Source organism: Conger conger, chromosome 9 (genome assembly GCF_963514075.1).
Source record: "Conger conger chromosome 9, fConCon1.1, whole genome shotgun sequence".
Lineage (NCBI taxonomy): Eukaryota > Metazoa > Chordata > Actinopteri > Anguilliformes > Congridae > Conger > Conger conger.
The window spans coordinates 21,975,448-21,991,917 of record NC_083768.1 but is presented as its reverse complement, the minus strand read 5'-3'; the positions used below and the strand labels follow the sequence as shown (position 1 = coordinate 21,991,917).

The 16,470-nt window shown below is 42.1% G+C and overlaps 1 protein-coding gene across 1 annotated transcript in view; it reads left to right on the top strand.

The window, feature by feature from the left end:
• csmd2 (CUB and Sushi multiple domains 2) overlaps nt 1-16,470 on the top strand; it is a 278,599-nt gene that overhangs the window by 133,829 nt on the left and 128,300 nt on the right. Inside the window, 1 exon segment of the mRNA XM_061255941.1 lies at nt 15,739-15,851. Within this exon segment, the coding sequence (XP_061111925.1) occupies nt 15,739-15,851 (113 nt within the window).

Genomic DNA, 16,470 nt, shown 5'->3' with positions numbered 1-16,470 from the left:
GTCCCCCAAATTGATATTCTCGGTTAATATTGGACTGATTTAGCCATCTGCTTAAACACATTGACCTGGTCTCCATTAAACCCAAATGCATTGAGATGTGCATACCTGATCTCGCAATATAGGAACTAATTTGGGCAAGCCTGTTTATGATGACAGCCAGATTACTTGCTAACAAAAAATTGTTTTTCTCATTTATAAAACATTCTATAAATGTACCAGAAAATCAAGCCTTTTCATCCGCTGATAAAAAAATGTGATTCTTCACAATGGCATGCCCTCTCATTTAACAATGATTTGGTCTTTGAGCGTATTCACTATTGAGCAGCAGTTCACATCCACTTTCAGTTATATTGAAAAAGGAAAAATAATAATTGTGTGCATGCACAGGCCTTTGGAGATAAGGTTTCATAGAGGAAGAAAGAATCGCGGAAAGTGTGCATATGGAGCCGAAAGGGTAGGGTATTTTTTTGCAGATTGGATTTTTTGCATTAACATAAGCATGAAATATGATCAATGACTTTAAATAATATTAGAATTTTTCATTTCTTTTTCAGCCTGTTCCTTTTGAAAGTCGATGGCTATGAGGTATTAGACGCGGGATATACCGTGACATCCCTGAATTCTTCGGATAGGGCTCAGGATATAATACGCTACACACTTCGGCTTTTCATTCTCAGTGTGGGACCTGGGCATAGGCCACTATGGCCATTATGGAAGAGTCATGATGCTTCTAGAATAAAGTATACCACCTTTTGGAATTTTAGCTGAATACTTCGTGATGCATAACAATACATACGCATTATGAATACTTAATACGAGAGGAGTCGTGTGATTTGCAATCCTGTAATCCCTGTATAATATTCAGTTATTTAACAGGCACAACATTAATAAAATAGATTTTCTTCAAATGACTCCTATCATATTAACTAATTAACTATTTGGTTAACAGATTTGATGGTGTTTCCAAATTATTATTGATTACTTTGCAGATTTTTTAATGGATTCTAGTGTTTTATATGTGCTATAGAAAAAAGAAAATCCATAGGTACCATTACATTACATTATTGGCATTTGGCAGACGCTCTTATCCAGAGCGACGTACAGTTGATTAGACTAAGCAGGAGACGGTCCTCCCCTGGAGCAATGCAGGGTTAAGGGCCTTGCTAAAGGGCCCGACGGCTGTGCGGATCCTATTGTGGCTACACCGGGATTAGAACCACCAACCTTGCGTGTCCCAGTCATTTACCTTAACCACTACACTACAGGCCGCCCCTGGTGCAAATAATATACTGCCATATTTGATCACATATACATATTTATTGTGGTATTACATGATAGTAACTGGTTGCTTAACATGCATTTCCAGTGAAAATTTGACAGGAATCCTCAAATAGGCCCCTGGTGCATGCCCACTGCTAAAGTACACCTTTGGGGCAACATGGCTCACGCAGTAAGAGCAGTTGTCTGGCAGTCAGAGGGTTGCCGGTTCGATCCCCCACCCGGGCTGTGTCGAAGTGTCCCTGAGCAAGACACCTAACCCCCAAATGCTCCTGACGAGCTGGTTGGGGCCTTGCATGGCGGCCAATCGCCGTCGGTGTGTGAGTGTGTGTATGAATGGGTGAATGGAGAAGCATCAATTGTACAGCGCTTTGGATGAAGGCGCTATATAAATGCCTGCCATTTACCATTTACACCTTACTTGTTGCACTTTTGTATTCTTGGGAGTAACACTGATGTCATCTACATTCTCCTTCTTTCTAGATGTACAGTAATGCAATGCAGGTTTCCAGCATACATTCACGTACACCCAGTGGATTCCCATTGTTTTGTTATTTGTTATGCCTACTGGCCATGTTTTTATATGTTCTATTGGCTGCTAGTTTATTTTTCTCATCTGGACTTTGGTGCAGTGTTCACACTATTTACAGGTTACCAACTGTGGGGTGTTTTGTCACTCTTTCCTTTTCTATCCCAGTTTATCTACCTTTTTTTCCACCTCTGGCTCCAGTAATGCCTGCCATACTGTTACCAACAGGGAGACATTCACACCCCAGCAATATCAACCTTCACCAAGGGCCCTGTACATGGCAGTAAAATGTTGGTGGGAGCAGGGGTGCGAATTGTGTGTGCATACGAGTGTGCGCGCACCTGCGCACACACACACACACACACGCGCGCGCACACACACCTCAGCTTCCATTCTTATGCTGTGTGAGATATTGACAACCATAAAAGCATATTTTTGTGAGCAGGTATCCTGTGAGCAGGTGACTTGGCTGCAAAGGAGTAATTATGAGTCTTCCCAGAGAAAATTATGCACAACAAGAAAAATAAAAACAACACTGTGGTTTTGATGTAGTACGCATGAGTCATATGGAGACAAAACAGAATAAAAGAGGTTGCCTATAGCAGCATTTAGTGCGATGAGTTTTTAATTGTTGTTCTAATTTTAGCAGTTGCCATTATGTACAAGTGCTAAAAAAGAACCTAACTTTTGCACCTGCTCTAGAAAAATAATCAACATTCAGACGCTTGGGGTGTAGCTCCCTATGTAGGTCCATCATTGCAGCACCTATCTCCAGAGCCATGGTAAAAATAACCCAAAGCAAAGTCACCCTTGAGCAAGCAATTACAGTCAGCATAGGAGGAGAATGGATATAAAATGAGTTTGCTCTTTATTTTAATATTTATTTATTATGTATTTATCTTCTTATAAATTCAGTTGATTAATGGTACACAGTGTATAATTTGTCACTGTTGCCAAACAGGTTCACCTTGACTTGTGAAATGTGTCTTGCCATAATAAACCTACATTCTATCTATGTGTGCATCTCATAATTAATATCTGCTGGAGGAGAATCAGTGGGCTGGACACAGACTGAACAAACAAATTCATAAGCAAGTTAATATATTACAAAGAGCAATAATTAATGAGATGACACTTTGCAGTATGCTCAGATTCCATTTGTGTGTGCGTGTGTGTGAGTGCATGTGTGTGTGTGTGTTTGTGTATGTGTGTGTGATAAAAATATTTAAATCGAGGCTGTCTTCACATCGCACGCACACACAGGTGACACATTAAGACGCAATCAAACCCAGCTTGGCTAATGTCTTTGATGCCCTCCTGGAGCAAACAGCAGCTATGACTCAGTTTGACCAGGCTAGAGGCCCCATCCAGAAACTAATTACAATTATAGAGGGTGAAATAATAACAAGGATTTTCTTCTCTGTATAACCGTAAGTTCGATCACAGTCACACATGGTATTGTGTTGCCTGTGTAAACAAGTGTAGAGGTGACTAAGGACCAAATTAATGAAAGAAAATAATAAGAAATTGTCTCCAGTGTTAGTGCTGCAGTTTTTTGTCATGCATGAACTCACAACACAATGGAAGTTGCTGGCAGGTACACTGATAATAGATTTTTCAAAGCCTTTTGGAAATGGTCCAAGTCTCCGTTTGGCAGGGACTACTAAATTAATACAAATGGATAAATGGATAGCCCTTATAATGTGTGTGTGTGTGTGTGTGTGTGTGTACACACGCTTGTGTGCTAGAACAACAATTAGCCGCGTCCTGGTTTAGTATTTATTTTTTGGAAACCTGCCAGCACACTCAGCACCCTCTTAAAGTGCTGTTGTTTACTCCTCATGTGTCTGCTTCAGGATGGGCTTTGTGTGAAGCTCTAGCGGATTTGATTTCCCTCCTTCTCTTGGTGGGAGATGCTGTGCCGGAAGGTTCTCAGAGCTGGATGTGGAAGCTTTACCTGGGAGGTGTTTGACAGCCATGCTTGGTTCGGTATCTCTGGTCCGTTTGCATAGTACGCCTTGGCATGATTGGTTGGTCGTCCAACCACCAGAAACAAAGTGCCTTTTAATTAGATGACAGGATGGAGCACAGTTTTTTCAAAGTGCTGTGGAACATTTGCCTTTGGAGTTCAGGAGAGGGTACAGGAAAGGTGTATTCTCAGCACTTGACCCTCAGGGATAATGACCTTGACAATATAGGTAACTGAAAAGACAATGACAATGCATGGTCCTAGCTGTAGCTACTGCCGGTGGTCATGCTCAGCTGTCATGTGGAATTGAACAGGAAGTCTACACGGATTAGTTTGAGTCTGCTGCAATAAAGGCTTATTATGGTGTCTCACTGGATGCACACCATGGAGTTTTTCTTTCCATGAAATGATTATTGTGAATGATGAGGTGCTTGCTTACAACACATGTTCCTGGCTTCTGCACTCATACTTAAGATGTGTAACCACTGTCCAACCCCATTCCCTAATGTTCTGCATATCTTTGATATTTCTTTCTTATCTCTAATGTGAAGGCAGTGGTTTCTCTGAAATAGCTCTTTAGCTTTTTTGGTTTGGGTTACATTACCCACATATTTCTGTGAAAAGCACAGTACCCCTTGGTGAGTCATGTGCTGCAGTCTGGAGGCCACCGACTCGTTTTCACCAAATAAAGCAGAACATGGGGAGGGCGACCTGACCTGCCTGGCTGTGCTCTAAAAATAAATAACTTAAGTGGTGCCATCGCAGCAATAAAAACACGCCGAATAATAATGAGCACTTTCGCAGCTGCATGATAGAGGTCTGTGGTCCTACGAGCAAGCTCACAGCGTTGCTGGTCGGCTTGTTTACAGGGGCTAGGCCTTATTTATCGCCTTTCTTTTCCTGTCCAATGCCTCCCCACCTGGCCTCTCCTGCCCCCCTCCTCCACCCATATATCAGGGACCCTATTTACCCCGGTGCTGTTAGTACCCCTGTCAGGTTAATGTGGCCTCACCCTGCCTCCTCGCAGACAGGCTCAAGATGATGTCGTTCTGTAATCTACTGCGGATTATTATTTGGTTCTTTTTATAGTCCCCCTTTATGGATCTACAGGGACAGCTCATTTCCACAGCCGCACGCAAGAGTGACCTTGGGAACTAATTTGTTTGTTTTTTTTCTCCGGTTAACTACAAAACCAATGTAATGGCCCATTATGATCGGACAGATAAAAGATGGCTCGTTACGTACGTATGTATATATGGATATGCTTACCGTTTATTTATTTGTTTATTGCCTTTGGGGTACCAACGTGACGACGTGAAAGGTATCCGGAACAGAAGGCGGGGGGATGGGAGCGCTCAGGTTTTATTGTGACGCCGTCTTGGAAGAGAAGGGTTTCAGTTGGCGTTCCTTGCCCGTTTCGATGCGCCTCTCTCGTCCGTTTCGATGCGCCTCTCTCGTCTGTTTCCATTTTCTTATAACATTCTGAAATCAATTTGTCAGCCACGGTCATAACATTTAACAATCCCACGCAGTTTTTTATGCATTCGCTTATTTGTGTTGCTCGTTTCTACAAGGTCTCTGGTGAGGGCTCGGAGAATGTGCTAATAGCTGTTTATTGTTCCTGAAAGTGATAAAGCTCAAATGCTCAGAAAGATCACCCAGCATAAGTCATAAAGTCTCGTCTCTCAATGTCGTGGGGTTATAGGGTCCGGTAGCTCCATCAAACCGTCTACAAACTTGTTTGATGTCTTCTTTGAGTGTCACAGCGTTCTATATGAAAGTAGACACCCCAGTAACAGATCCACTGAAGAAAGACAGGAGGAGTCCCTCGCCATGATTCCACCAGGCCGTCTGTTTATTCATTTTCTTTTTTGTTTTTGAAAGGCACTTCTGTTGCAATGAGACAATTTGGTTCACATTTTTATTTTAGAATAATTTGTCCAGTCTGTGGTTGAGTCCTCACAATGAAAAATTGTTGTTTTTTGGAAAGCTTGTAAAATTTTCGGGGGCAATTTGACAGCGTTGCTATTCTCTTTTTTCCAGTTGTTTTGTGGTCTGCATCTCAGGCAGAATTCAGCATAAATAGGCCATTGGGATCTCTCTTTCTCTGTTGCAAAGAGAGTGAATGTATTTCCAGCAGCTCTTATTTGGATACAGCTATTTTGGTGCCCGTGTGGGATTGCCTCAGGAAGCGTAATAGGACTGTAGGCTATCTACAGTTATGCCACTGTATTTGTTTGTGTGGATTCATAAAAATGTGCATTTCTTAAAAATCAATAAACCACTCACTAATTTAGCATATAAATATGTATGATTCTGACATTGACATTCATCTAAAGTTAATTTATATTTTCTGTGGATACTGTGTATGTATGAATATGGTGAAGGTCTCATGTGCATTCATTTTTACAAAATACATGCCTTTAAGACACATGACAGAAGATATTAATTTATGAATGCATGCAGATAAATAACTCTGCTGGAATGTAAAGTACTGTGAAAATAAGCAGGACAGAAGGAAAAAAATGAAAGAGTGGATGGACAGAAAGCAACACCGACTTAATGACCTTGGAGAAATCCTCATTCCACTGAGACCAAAAGGAAAGATGAAAAAAGTACATTGGTTTCAGAATGGCCTTTGAAGTAAGCTACAGTGGTCACTTAAACCGACACCAAAAGCAACATAATGAGATAGTATGTGTCATGCGAAGCACACACTATGTGTGCGTGCCCTTTAGCCAGCCTGATTTAAAAGCGAAGCAATTGAAAACAACAGAAAAAAAAAAGATATAAAAAATAAATAAATACAAAGACCAGGCCTTGCTCTTACCTGAAGGCCGTTTCTTTGCATCAGGACCCATGGCATGTACGGTACATTCTTCATCCGTTAATTTATTGAGTTATTCTTGTTTATTTTTTAAGGAGATAGAGAAACAAAGTGGGAAATATTTCAGGATTTAACAACTTTCTGACATGCAGCCAACAGAGGGGGGTTTATGAATTATTGATGATGATGGCACAATGGAACACAGTCATTTGAAGAATTATGCAGAACCTGATGCTGTTGTGATCGCTCATGCAGGAGAACTCTTTCCCCACCTCCTGTTTGTATGTGATGGAGGTAAACTACAAACAAGCAGGGGATTCGGCTGCAACCTGGAGTGTAGGACAACATATCAAGGCCACTATATCACTGCCTGATACCTTGATAACATTAAGCATTGAGATGTTTTATAGTGCACAGTAGATATGCTTCACAATAATGAAATTCAATTCAGTGTCATTGCTTGACCGAACCACGATTCTTTATTCGTTGTATAGCCATGCAAGTCACCCCACTAATGTTGTATGCAAAAACTCAACTCAATTATACCACATACTAAAATATACTGTTCCCAAAAGGGTTCATAATCATTTGACAATTCAAGACTACAAATGCTGACTGTGACTTGCAGCAATCCATTTCATTACTTAAGATAGCAAAAGCATTATCCAGGATAACATCCATTTAATAAAATTTGGAATAAATATCTAGCTCAAAGGTAGAACTGCAGTGAGCCATATGCGATTTTTATGTTGCCATGTCAACAGTGTAGTATAATTGCTGGGGAACTAGGCTTGTAACAGAGTAACACTCTGTTTAATTCCCAGCAGCAGTGCTACTGTTGTGCCTTTTAGCGCAGAGCTTTAGCTGGATTGCATTAAAAAAAATAGTTTTGTAAGTTATTCTGCATAAGTGACTGCTAAATAGCAAAATGTACTATATAGTTCCCAACCCTCTCCTCCAGAATTAGGCCAGGCTCAAAATGTCCTCTTACCTCTTGCCATTTCACATGTCAACAGAGTCATTACCAAGTCGATATATTCGCAGTTTGTATATATATATATATATATATATATTAAAAAACAAAAAAACATGTTTAGGAGTGCCGATGAGGGGCAGCTGTGTGTGCGAATGTGTGACGCAAACGCGAACTGATTCAGATTCTATCAGCTGAAAGCAGTGAATTCGGAGCTTCACTTTGTTAGCCCGTTAGCTTCATGGGGAGGAGTGTTAGAGCTGGGAGCAGTGAATTTAGAGTTTCACTTTGTTAGCCCGCTAGCTTAGTAGAGAGGAGCGGTAGAGCTGGGGGCAGGGAATTCGGAGTTTCGCTTTGTTAGCCCGTTAGCTTCATGGGGAGGAGCGGTAGAGCTGGGGGCAGTGAATTTGGAGTTTCACTTTGTTAGCCCGTTAGCTTAGATGAGAGGAGCGGTAGAGCTGGGGGCAGTGAATTCGGAGGTTTGCTTTGTTAGCCTGTTAGCTTCATGGGGAGGAGCGGTAGAGCTGGGGGCAGTGAATTCAGAGCTTCACTTTCTTAGCTCGCTAGCATAGTAGAGAGGAGCAGTGGAGCTGGGGGCAGTGGGGTCATCCTCCATACAGTGCGGTGCTGCTGGTCACACTCTAGCACCTCTGAGGCCTGACAGTGCAGTATCAGCTCCGGTGACGCTCATTACCCCAGCAGCGGCGGACAGTTCTTCCCCCGCGTGCTCCGCAGCCATCCGTCCTTGCGTTTGGACTCGGCTCTGGCCTTTACTGTAGCTGTCACTTTAGTGGATGACAGCAAATTAGGCTGCAGGGGGACATGTTTTTGCTTGGTGGTATAGGGAGTCAATTAAGACAGAACGAGGCTCCTGAGTCAGGTACTGATATGATTTGTGATAACAATAGGGCCTTGCTTTTTTTTTTTCATGACAAATAACAATTTGCTTTTGGAGATAAGCAGTCAGAGCTTTAGGTGAGTGAAGCCGGCAGGTGATGAGGATGTTGAGAGGTAAGAGTGCGCTACTGTATAGTGCATCTGAGTCAGCCACCTTTGCATTATCCAAAAAGGAGAACCCAATAAACTCGGGGAACAGAGCCCTTGAGACTAAGCATATTCCGGTTGAATTTGAGGGGATATACAAATATAAAACTCTCCCACTCGCAGCAAGCGTTCCAGTAAAGTTTTGAATTTGATATCTGGCGCATGTTAGAAAGTTTTTAAACAAGAATGTTAAATTCTGACTGGTTCAGCTAAATTGAAGGCAGTTAAAGGACACCGCTTTCAACTGGGGGATTGTTTTCAGACTTTACGCGGCTTTATTACCGCCGCTGGACTCAGGGGGGTGACTGCTGCGGCTTCGTCTTTATTGTCACTTCAAAGGAAAGTATGCGCTGTGTGTGTGCGCTTATATGAATCACAGAGTCATTAAAATTCAAAAACTTTTGGCTTTAAAGTCACCCTGACCCTTGCCTTGGTCTCTGGAAACCCAATGACCAGAATACAAAATGGTGGTGATTGATCTGCCTAAGTAGCGGCAATTAAGTGTACCCCTGCGAGCCGATCCAACCTTTCGCAGACCCAGAGCCTCACATAGCAGGCACTGTGACCCACCACTGAACTAATTTAAAATGGAGGCTCCATCATGAATATATTAAATCACATTTCTCAGGGTTTGTTCGTCTGTCCTTTACCTCTTTGTCGAAGGAGCAGGACATTTAAATAGCATGTTGATACCCAAAATAGCCAATGCGTAGGACAGTTTTCCTCTATTAAAAAGGTCAGTGTATCAGCTGTTGCTGTAATGGAGTGATTATTTTAATCAAAATCGTTAAGCAATTTCATGCACCTCCATTAGTTTTCATTTCCCTCATTTTGTTCTGACCCTATCTATGAAACTGCTTGAAATAGTTTATGCATGCATATATGCTATACACTCACTGAGCACTTTTAGGTATTTATTGGTCTTCTGCTGCTATAGCCTATCCACTTAAGAGGTTTGATGCATTGTGTTCAGAGATTCTCTTCTGCATACCACTGTTGTAATATGTGGTTATTTGTGTTACTGTCACCTTCCTGTCAGCTTTGACCAGTCTATGTAAGGAACCCGGGCAGGGGGAACCAGTTGCAGGCTCAGGGGTGACTAGGGCACACAGACTGGTTTTAGCAGGGAAAGATCCAAAAACACAGACAGTAAAACCAGGGGGAAAAAAAGAAAAAAACAAAAAATCCCAAAAAATCAGGGTTCAGAAAGACAGAACAAGAGGGTAGCAAAAAGGCAAGAATCAGGGGAAAAAGAATACAAGGGCAGACTCAGTAAACTGGAAAAGACAAACTAGCCACGAGAAGCTGAAAGGTATACAGGTATCAATGCAAAACTGATAAACAGACAAGGGGAAACAGGTGAGAGACATGCCAGAAAGACAGGAAGGAAATACATATTAGGAGTGGGAGGCGGAGACACTGAATGAACAGGTGAGATGAATGAGTGGGAATGAATGGGAAGACAGACTACGGTGGTCACTGAGGGTAAAAAAATGGCAAAAACTAGGGGACTTAGAAAATGGGGAATAGAGAAACACAGATGGAAAAAAGGACACAGACATGACAGTCTGGCCCTTCTCCTCTGACCTCTTTTATTAACAAGCAGAACTGCTGCCCACTGGATGTTTTTTGTTTTTTGTTTTTTGCAAACTCTAGTGACGTGAAAATCCCAAGAGATCAGCAGTTTGGTCTGAACAACAACTGAACCTCTTGATCATGTTTGCATGCTTTGATGCAATTAGTTGCTGCCACATGATTGGCTGATTCAATATTTGCATTAACAAGCTGGTGTACAGGCCAACCTAATCAAGTGCTGACTAAGTATGTATTTCATGTTTAGGCACACTCGATATGGAAACAGATCACTATTTCTCCAGTGCTACCGTACTTACTTTTTGTGAGCTAAGTTTTATTGTTTCACATTATAAAGTAACATACAAAAACATGTGTGAACCGAGTAGATTAGATTCATAGGTATTCTTCCCCAGCTTGGCATTTTTTTATTTTATTTTTTATTTTGTAATATGGGTTTGAATTATTTCAATTTCAATTAATAATGCCATTACATCAACAAAATGTTAATCTCTCACTTCTCATTGAATTTCTGCTTCCTTAAAAACATACAATAGTTAATAATTAAGTTACAGCAGCATAGTAAGCTGCACAGGGCTAAGTATTATTTGTCAGTGCACTGTTTTTCCCATTACTTTATGTGATTAGTAATGAATCAAGCGCGCAAAGACACATGGACAACATTGCGATACAACTTCCTTACAGACCTGCCCAACACCAGAGCCTACGGCTGTCCTGATTGGCAGACCTGCAGTGTCCTTGCCAGCGAATCTAGGCTCGGTGCCCTTGATCCTGCGAATGCTCAGCCAATCGTTGGTGTCTGACATCGCTGATGGCAGTAAGAGCTGGTCTGAGAGCAGGAACTCATTTAGCTCTGCACTCCCGAGGCCCGTCCTGTGAAAATCTAATATCAGTACGAGCAAAAGCGGGCTATTGAACTTTCAGTAATGCCCTTTAAGAGCACTTCATTAATCGTAGGGTAGAGTCTTTTCGCAAGACTTTCAACTACTTTGCAAATTGTTTCTTTGAATGAAAAAGATGGGAAAGTGAGTGGAAAAAGAAAGGGTGTGTGTGGGGTATGGGGGTTGAGGGTTGGGGCTGGGGGGCAAATGATCTTTATAGAACCCCTAATAGCATATTTATGAGGTCTAATCTATAATGACATTTTCGATACTCCCTCTCTTCTGTGGCTTATCAGAGCTAGCGACCGTTCCCTTGAATAATCGCTATACATTAATGGCAGCTTATTGCGGCTCAAATTGCCTGGTAATTCAAACGGACATTTCATTTGTCTCTTTATAAAGAGGCTTGTGTGAGACTGATAAGTTGAAAACTATGTCAGTCTATTTATATACACTTTAGAAGGAATGATATCAAAGTCCTGTAGTTCCCCAGTGGAGTGATACTCAAGTGTTCCCGTCTCACCTGTCACAAGATCTCCTGTGGCTACTGGTCTCTCCTGTGCACCTGTGTGCACTGTTCGGTATGTCTGATACCCTGCCTCTCTCCTCTCCTCTTCTTCTGGTCCCCTGGGTCCTCCACTCTTTTCAACTCCTGGTGTTCTGAATATCTCCTGTCTCTGTGCTTTGAGGTGCCTAACAATTGCCAACTAAGTTCAACTATGCTCAATGTATGAAATGTAGCTATCAAGCTGTGCACTTGATCCAGACACTAGCATGCTGCTTCTGCGAGTACTTATCCACACCCACACTCCCCATGAGGCGAGAAACGGGTTGACTTTCTTTGATACTCTCCATAGAATTAAAAAAAAAACTATAGCAACAATAATTGTTGATATGCACAGTTATATCAGGGTCATATCTGTATAATAATAGCATCTTAAATTAACATCTAAAAATGAGTTTATGTGCATCGGCCAATAAGCCAAGATATGAGTGGCTCATAACTTTCTTTCTTTTTTTTAAAAGAATGAATGAAGTTTGTGTTTGTGATTTTGAGAAATAGTCCTTGAATTACAGTTTAATGAACTGTGGAATGAAGAGACAGTTACATTAAAACAAAGAAGGGGAGACAATGGACCAAATGACTCCAAATGTTACCAAGAGTCAATGATTCAGGAGAAACGTGGCATTTTTGGATTTAAAATTGGCAAAATAATAAAAAATGTAATCGCTGTCTGAACGCATTGCATTTGTCTGTCGCCCCTTGTCATAAATCAGTGCTAATGTCAAGTGACAAGTTGTCAGAATGTGATGCTACTTCCATTATTCCAGCATACACACACATATAAGAAGGAGAAGAAGAAGCAGAAGAAAACTAATTTCAGAAAAGGCAGGCAAGAGGATGATTGATCCTCTGAAAAGCATTAATCTTGTTCCCAGTTCCTCTGTAGGCCTACCCATTCGTTATTTCTCCAACACTTTTACCAATACATTTAGGAGCCGAAGTTAACTGCTTCTTTTCCCAATGGAAACGGACAGAAGAGGAAAAACTCACATCGTTAAATCATGTGCAGGCAATATGTCTTAAATTAGTCATTCCCGGAGAAAGGGTTTTGGATTTGTCATCTTCCTGGTCCGTCGATCTCACCTTGACATCACATTCACACAGATTACGTGGGAGAAGGGCCCTCAAGAAGCAGGCATTAATATTCACTGACACGCCATCACATCTGTCTTCAATCTGAGCTTAATGTGAACAACCACCTGAAAGGTACTTTTATCACCACTATATACTAATGCTTGCAGATCATGTTATGTTACAGATCGCAAGTGGCATTTTAATGTCTCTGACATACTGACTTTTCACTGCAGAATGTACTACCTGTAGGCTAAAATCAAGCCTCTGTTTTCCAACCCCCGAACCAGTAATTACATAGAATGTGGAGGTGCGCTCCATCAGGGCGCAATGCCATGCTTCTCTTGTGAATTTACCGGAGATCTGAACTTTTCATGACCAAAGATATTGCTATTGATTTTTTTTTCTTTCTCTTTTAACAATTGGAAGTGCTTTTTTTTTTTTTTTCAATTGCGTTTGGACTGAACTCATGCATTAATGCAATTCTCATTAAACGTTAAGTAGTGTAGTTTCTTTAATAAGTAACGTGTAATCGATTAAAATACAAATTGTAATAACCTGTGCTCGGATAACAGGATTTATTTATTTATTTCTTTGTTTATTTTTTAATTTTCCCTTCATTATACGATAAATGCTCTTGGTGCATTAGTTGATTAATTAGTGAAAGAGAGGGGTGGATGAGCCCCTTCAGAGTGGGGAGTTTTTTGGCCACTCAGCGAAATGTAGCTAATGGGCGTTAAAATTTGACTTGGCTACTCCTGACCACATTACCATCTTAGCTCAGTGAGAGGCTGCAGGAGGCAGTGTTTCATTGTTCCGTTACCCATTCTAGTTCGGTGGCACAGATATTGATTTGTCAGACATGCGTTCTTTAAAGCCAGACAAATTGGGTTATTCATAAAAGCTGCACGTTTAGTTCTGCACGCAAATCCACCCAGAGGTGATTTTTGCAAATTAACAAGGTTGTGTCCTTATGATTACTGTAGCCGCATCAGCTTATTATCTTAATTTCCGCAACGCTTAATATGCAGGTAGCATCCAAGAAAGCCTTGCATCTAAATGTGATTGTTAGATTTCTTCAGCACTATTCTTTTGTAGTAAAGATTGTAGAGGGTTTCTCAGGTCATTTTTCTGGGTAGGATATGTAGTTGCCGACTTTCTCTGATTCTGGTGATACAGTGCTTTATGATAATCAGATCTGCTCGAATAAACTCGATGTAACCAGTGTGTCTAATAATGGAAATATACACAGAAGCTACATTTGATCGTATTCTTTAATTCCAAATCTAAAATTGTGGAGTGCAGAGTCAAATCAAGAAAATTATGTCTATGTACCAAGCATTATGCATGCACCTGTATGCGTATACAGTATGTGTGGGTGTGTGCGTGTGCCTGCATGTATGTATGTTTGTATGTATATTGCGTACATACTTTACGTATGCACTGCATGTACGCATGTATGTATGCATTTCAAACTCAATATGTGCTTTAACTAAAAGGGACGGGGCGAAGAGGAACGTTGTAAAGGAAGCGTCTGGCAGCCTCAGTGGGCTTGCCTGTCCTAGACTCATTCCGCCGCATAGCTGGGACTACAGATTATTGTGCTGCCTTTTCCATTACTGCTGAGCTGTCTGAGCTCCCCTTTCAGACTCCTGAAACAGCAGCCTGCGGGGCGGGGTGGATGGGAAATGCAGGTGGAAGCGGATGCAGAGGAGGCTGATTATCTTTCCTTGTGTTTCTCCAGCAGCATGGCAGCGCACGTATGGAGCGCGCCGCACTAATTTCATTTGCATGCCCCTTCCGCCCCTCGCGTTTTTCTCGCGCGTCCATATTGCAATTTGTTTCTCCTCATTTCTCAAAAGCTCCATGTCATCCGTTTACAGCCGCGGTTTTGCGAGGGAGCTCGCAATTACCGCAGCCGCGGAAGAGGTGTGAAACACTCGGAATTTAGTGTGTAAAAATACGAATTAGCATTCTGCTAACACAATTCACAAATCCGCAGATGCCAAGCCTGCAGTGTCGTCAACCTCTCCCGCCTTCCGACGCAACTACATTCAGCATTCGAGCGTTTAGTATTCATTCAGGTTCTCTCCACCGCACTGCTTCGCCCTCACTCGATTACCTGAAAGTTAGCTGACAGTTAGCTGCTCTTTTTTCACGGGAGCGGTTTGAAGCAAAAAGGGTCCTGTCACAAACAAACCCGAAACAAAAACCTTGCAGTTCTTTAAAGTGAAGGAAAGACACCTTCCCGGAGTTCTTCCGTTCTCTGTCATCACTGGGGAGCTCACTGAAAAGGGCACACTTCATTAAATGCCGGGACTAGGTGTGAACGGGTGGGGGTGGGGCGGTGTAAATTGATCTGTGAATGCGATCACACACTGTGATGTCCCAGCAGAGAGGGGACCGTCGCTGAATACTGCTGAGTGCCCATAGACCTGTGTCCTTGTCCTCATACCCCACCCCCCGCAGTACTGTGGCTACCCCCTACCCCCCACGCCCCACTGTCAGCCAGCGCTAATTGAACAATCACAGGAAGAGCAGATGTCCACATTATTTCACCATGACAGGGTTTTGTTTACTGTGAACTATACAAAGCAGACTTTGTGCAAAGTCTACTTAATAAGGTGTGTGTGTGTGTCTGTGTGTGTGCGCACGCATTGCACTGTACAACACAACCTCGCGGATACAAACATTACAGCTATGGACTGACTGGTTAATCCATTAAACCAACCGGATAAGAATGAAACAACAAGCATAAGAATGTACTCCTTTTCAAGCTCTTGTATATCGTGTAATGTGTATTGAGCATTTGCTTTCTATTTGAACGTTGTCACAGATTGATTATTCTGCCATGTGCGATTCTCTTGAGCAGAGATCAGTGCGGAAATAAAACGCTGTCGGGTGCAGTCTCCGCAGGTGCGTTTAACCAGGTAACTCGCAGGATCCGTTGCATTTTCTCTCTTTCTTTAGTTTTGATTTCTTCCTTTCCCTCTCTTCTCCCCTCTCAGGTTCACCGGCCCAAACCTCCCCTCTCCCATCATTAGCAGTAAAAACTGGCTGAGGCTCCACTTCACCTCAGATGGGAACCATAAACTGAGAGGCTTCAGCGCGCAGTACCAAGGTGAGCCCTTCATGAGGAATTACCTATTTCCCACAGCTGGGTCTAAGGCCATATGAGCAACTGCACGCTTATTATCGCCCCAGGAAATGCCGAACTTATGGACTGAACATCCTGCTCTTAAAACATGGAGCTGTTCCAAAGGCCGTGTGATACACACAAAGGGTTGTTTACGGGATACGGGATGAATTCGGGCTGAAGCCTGACCTTCATCTGCCGTACAGCGGACAACTGGCAGGGTGGCAGTTTGAGTCTTTGGCGTGAGGCTTTAGGCATGAACTGTCTTGAGGTTTGGGCTTGACTTCATCCTTGGTCCTATGTTCAGGGCCGCATGAATAAGCATTTCAAATATAGGCATTTCAATGCCCATAGTTACATGCACATATTTTACAATATATTATGACGTTATTTTAAATGAATTGCATAATACAGACATCCTATAGGTATTACATTATTTATAGGTTGTATGCAATGCGTTTATACGGAGTGACCGTGCACCAGTGTGTATCTTTTCACAAAGTGTCTTTGGGGAATATTAATGCCAGGAACAATGGTCAGTAAAGCAGCTGTTCACAGTAAATGGCTCTATTTCAGGGCAATTCACACACCTAGTTTGTCCTGA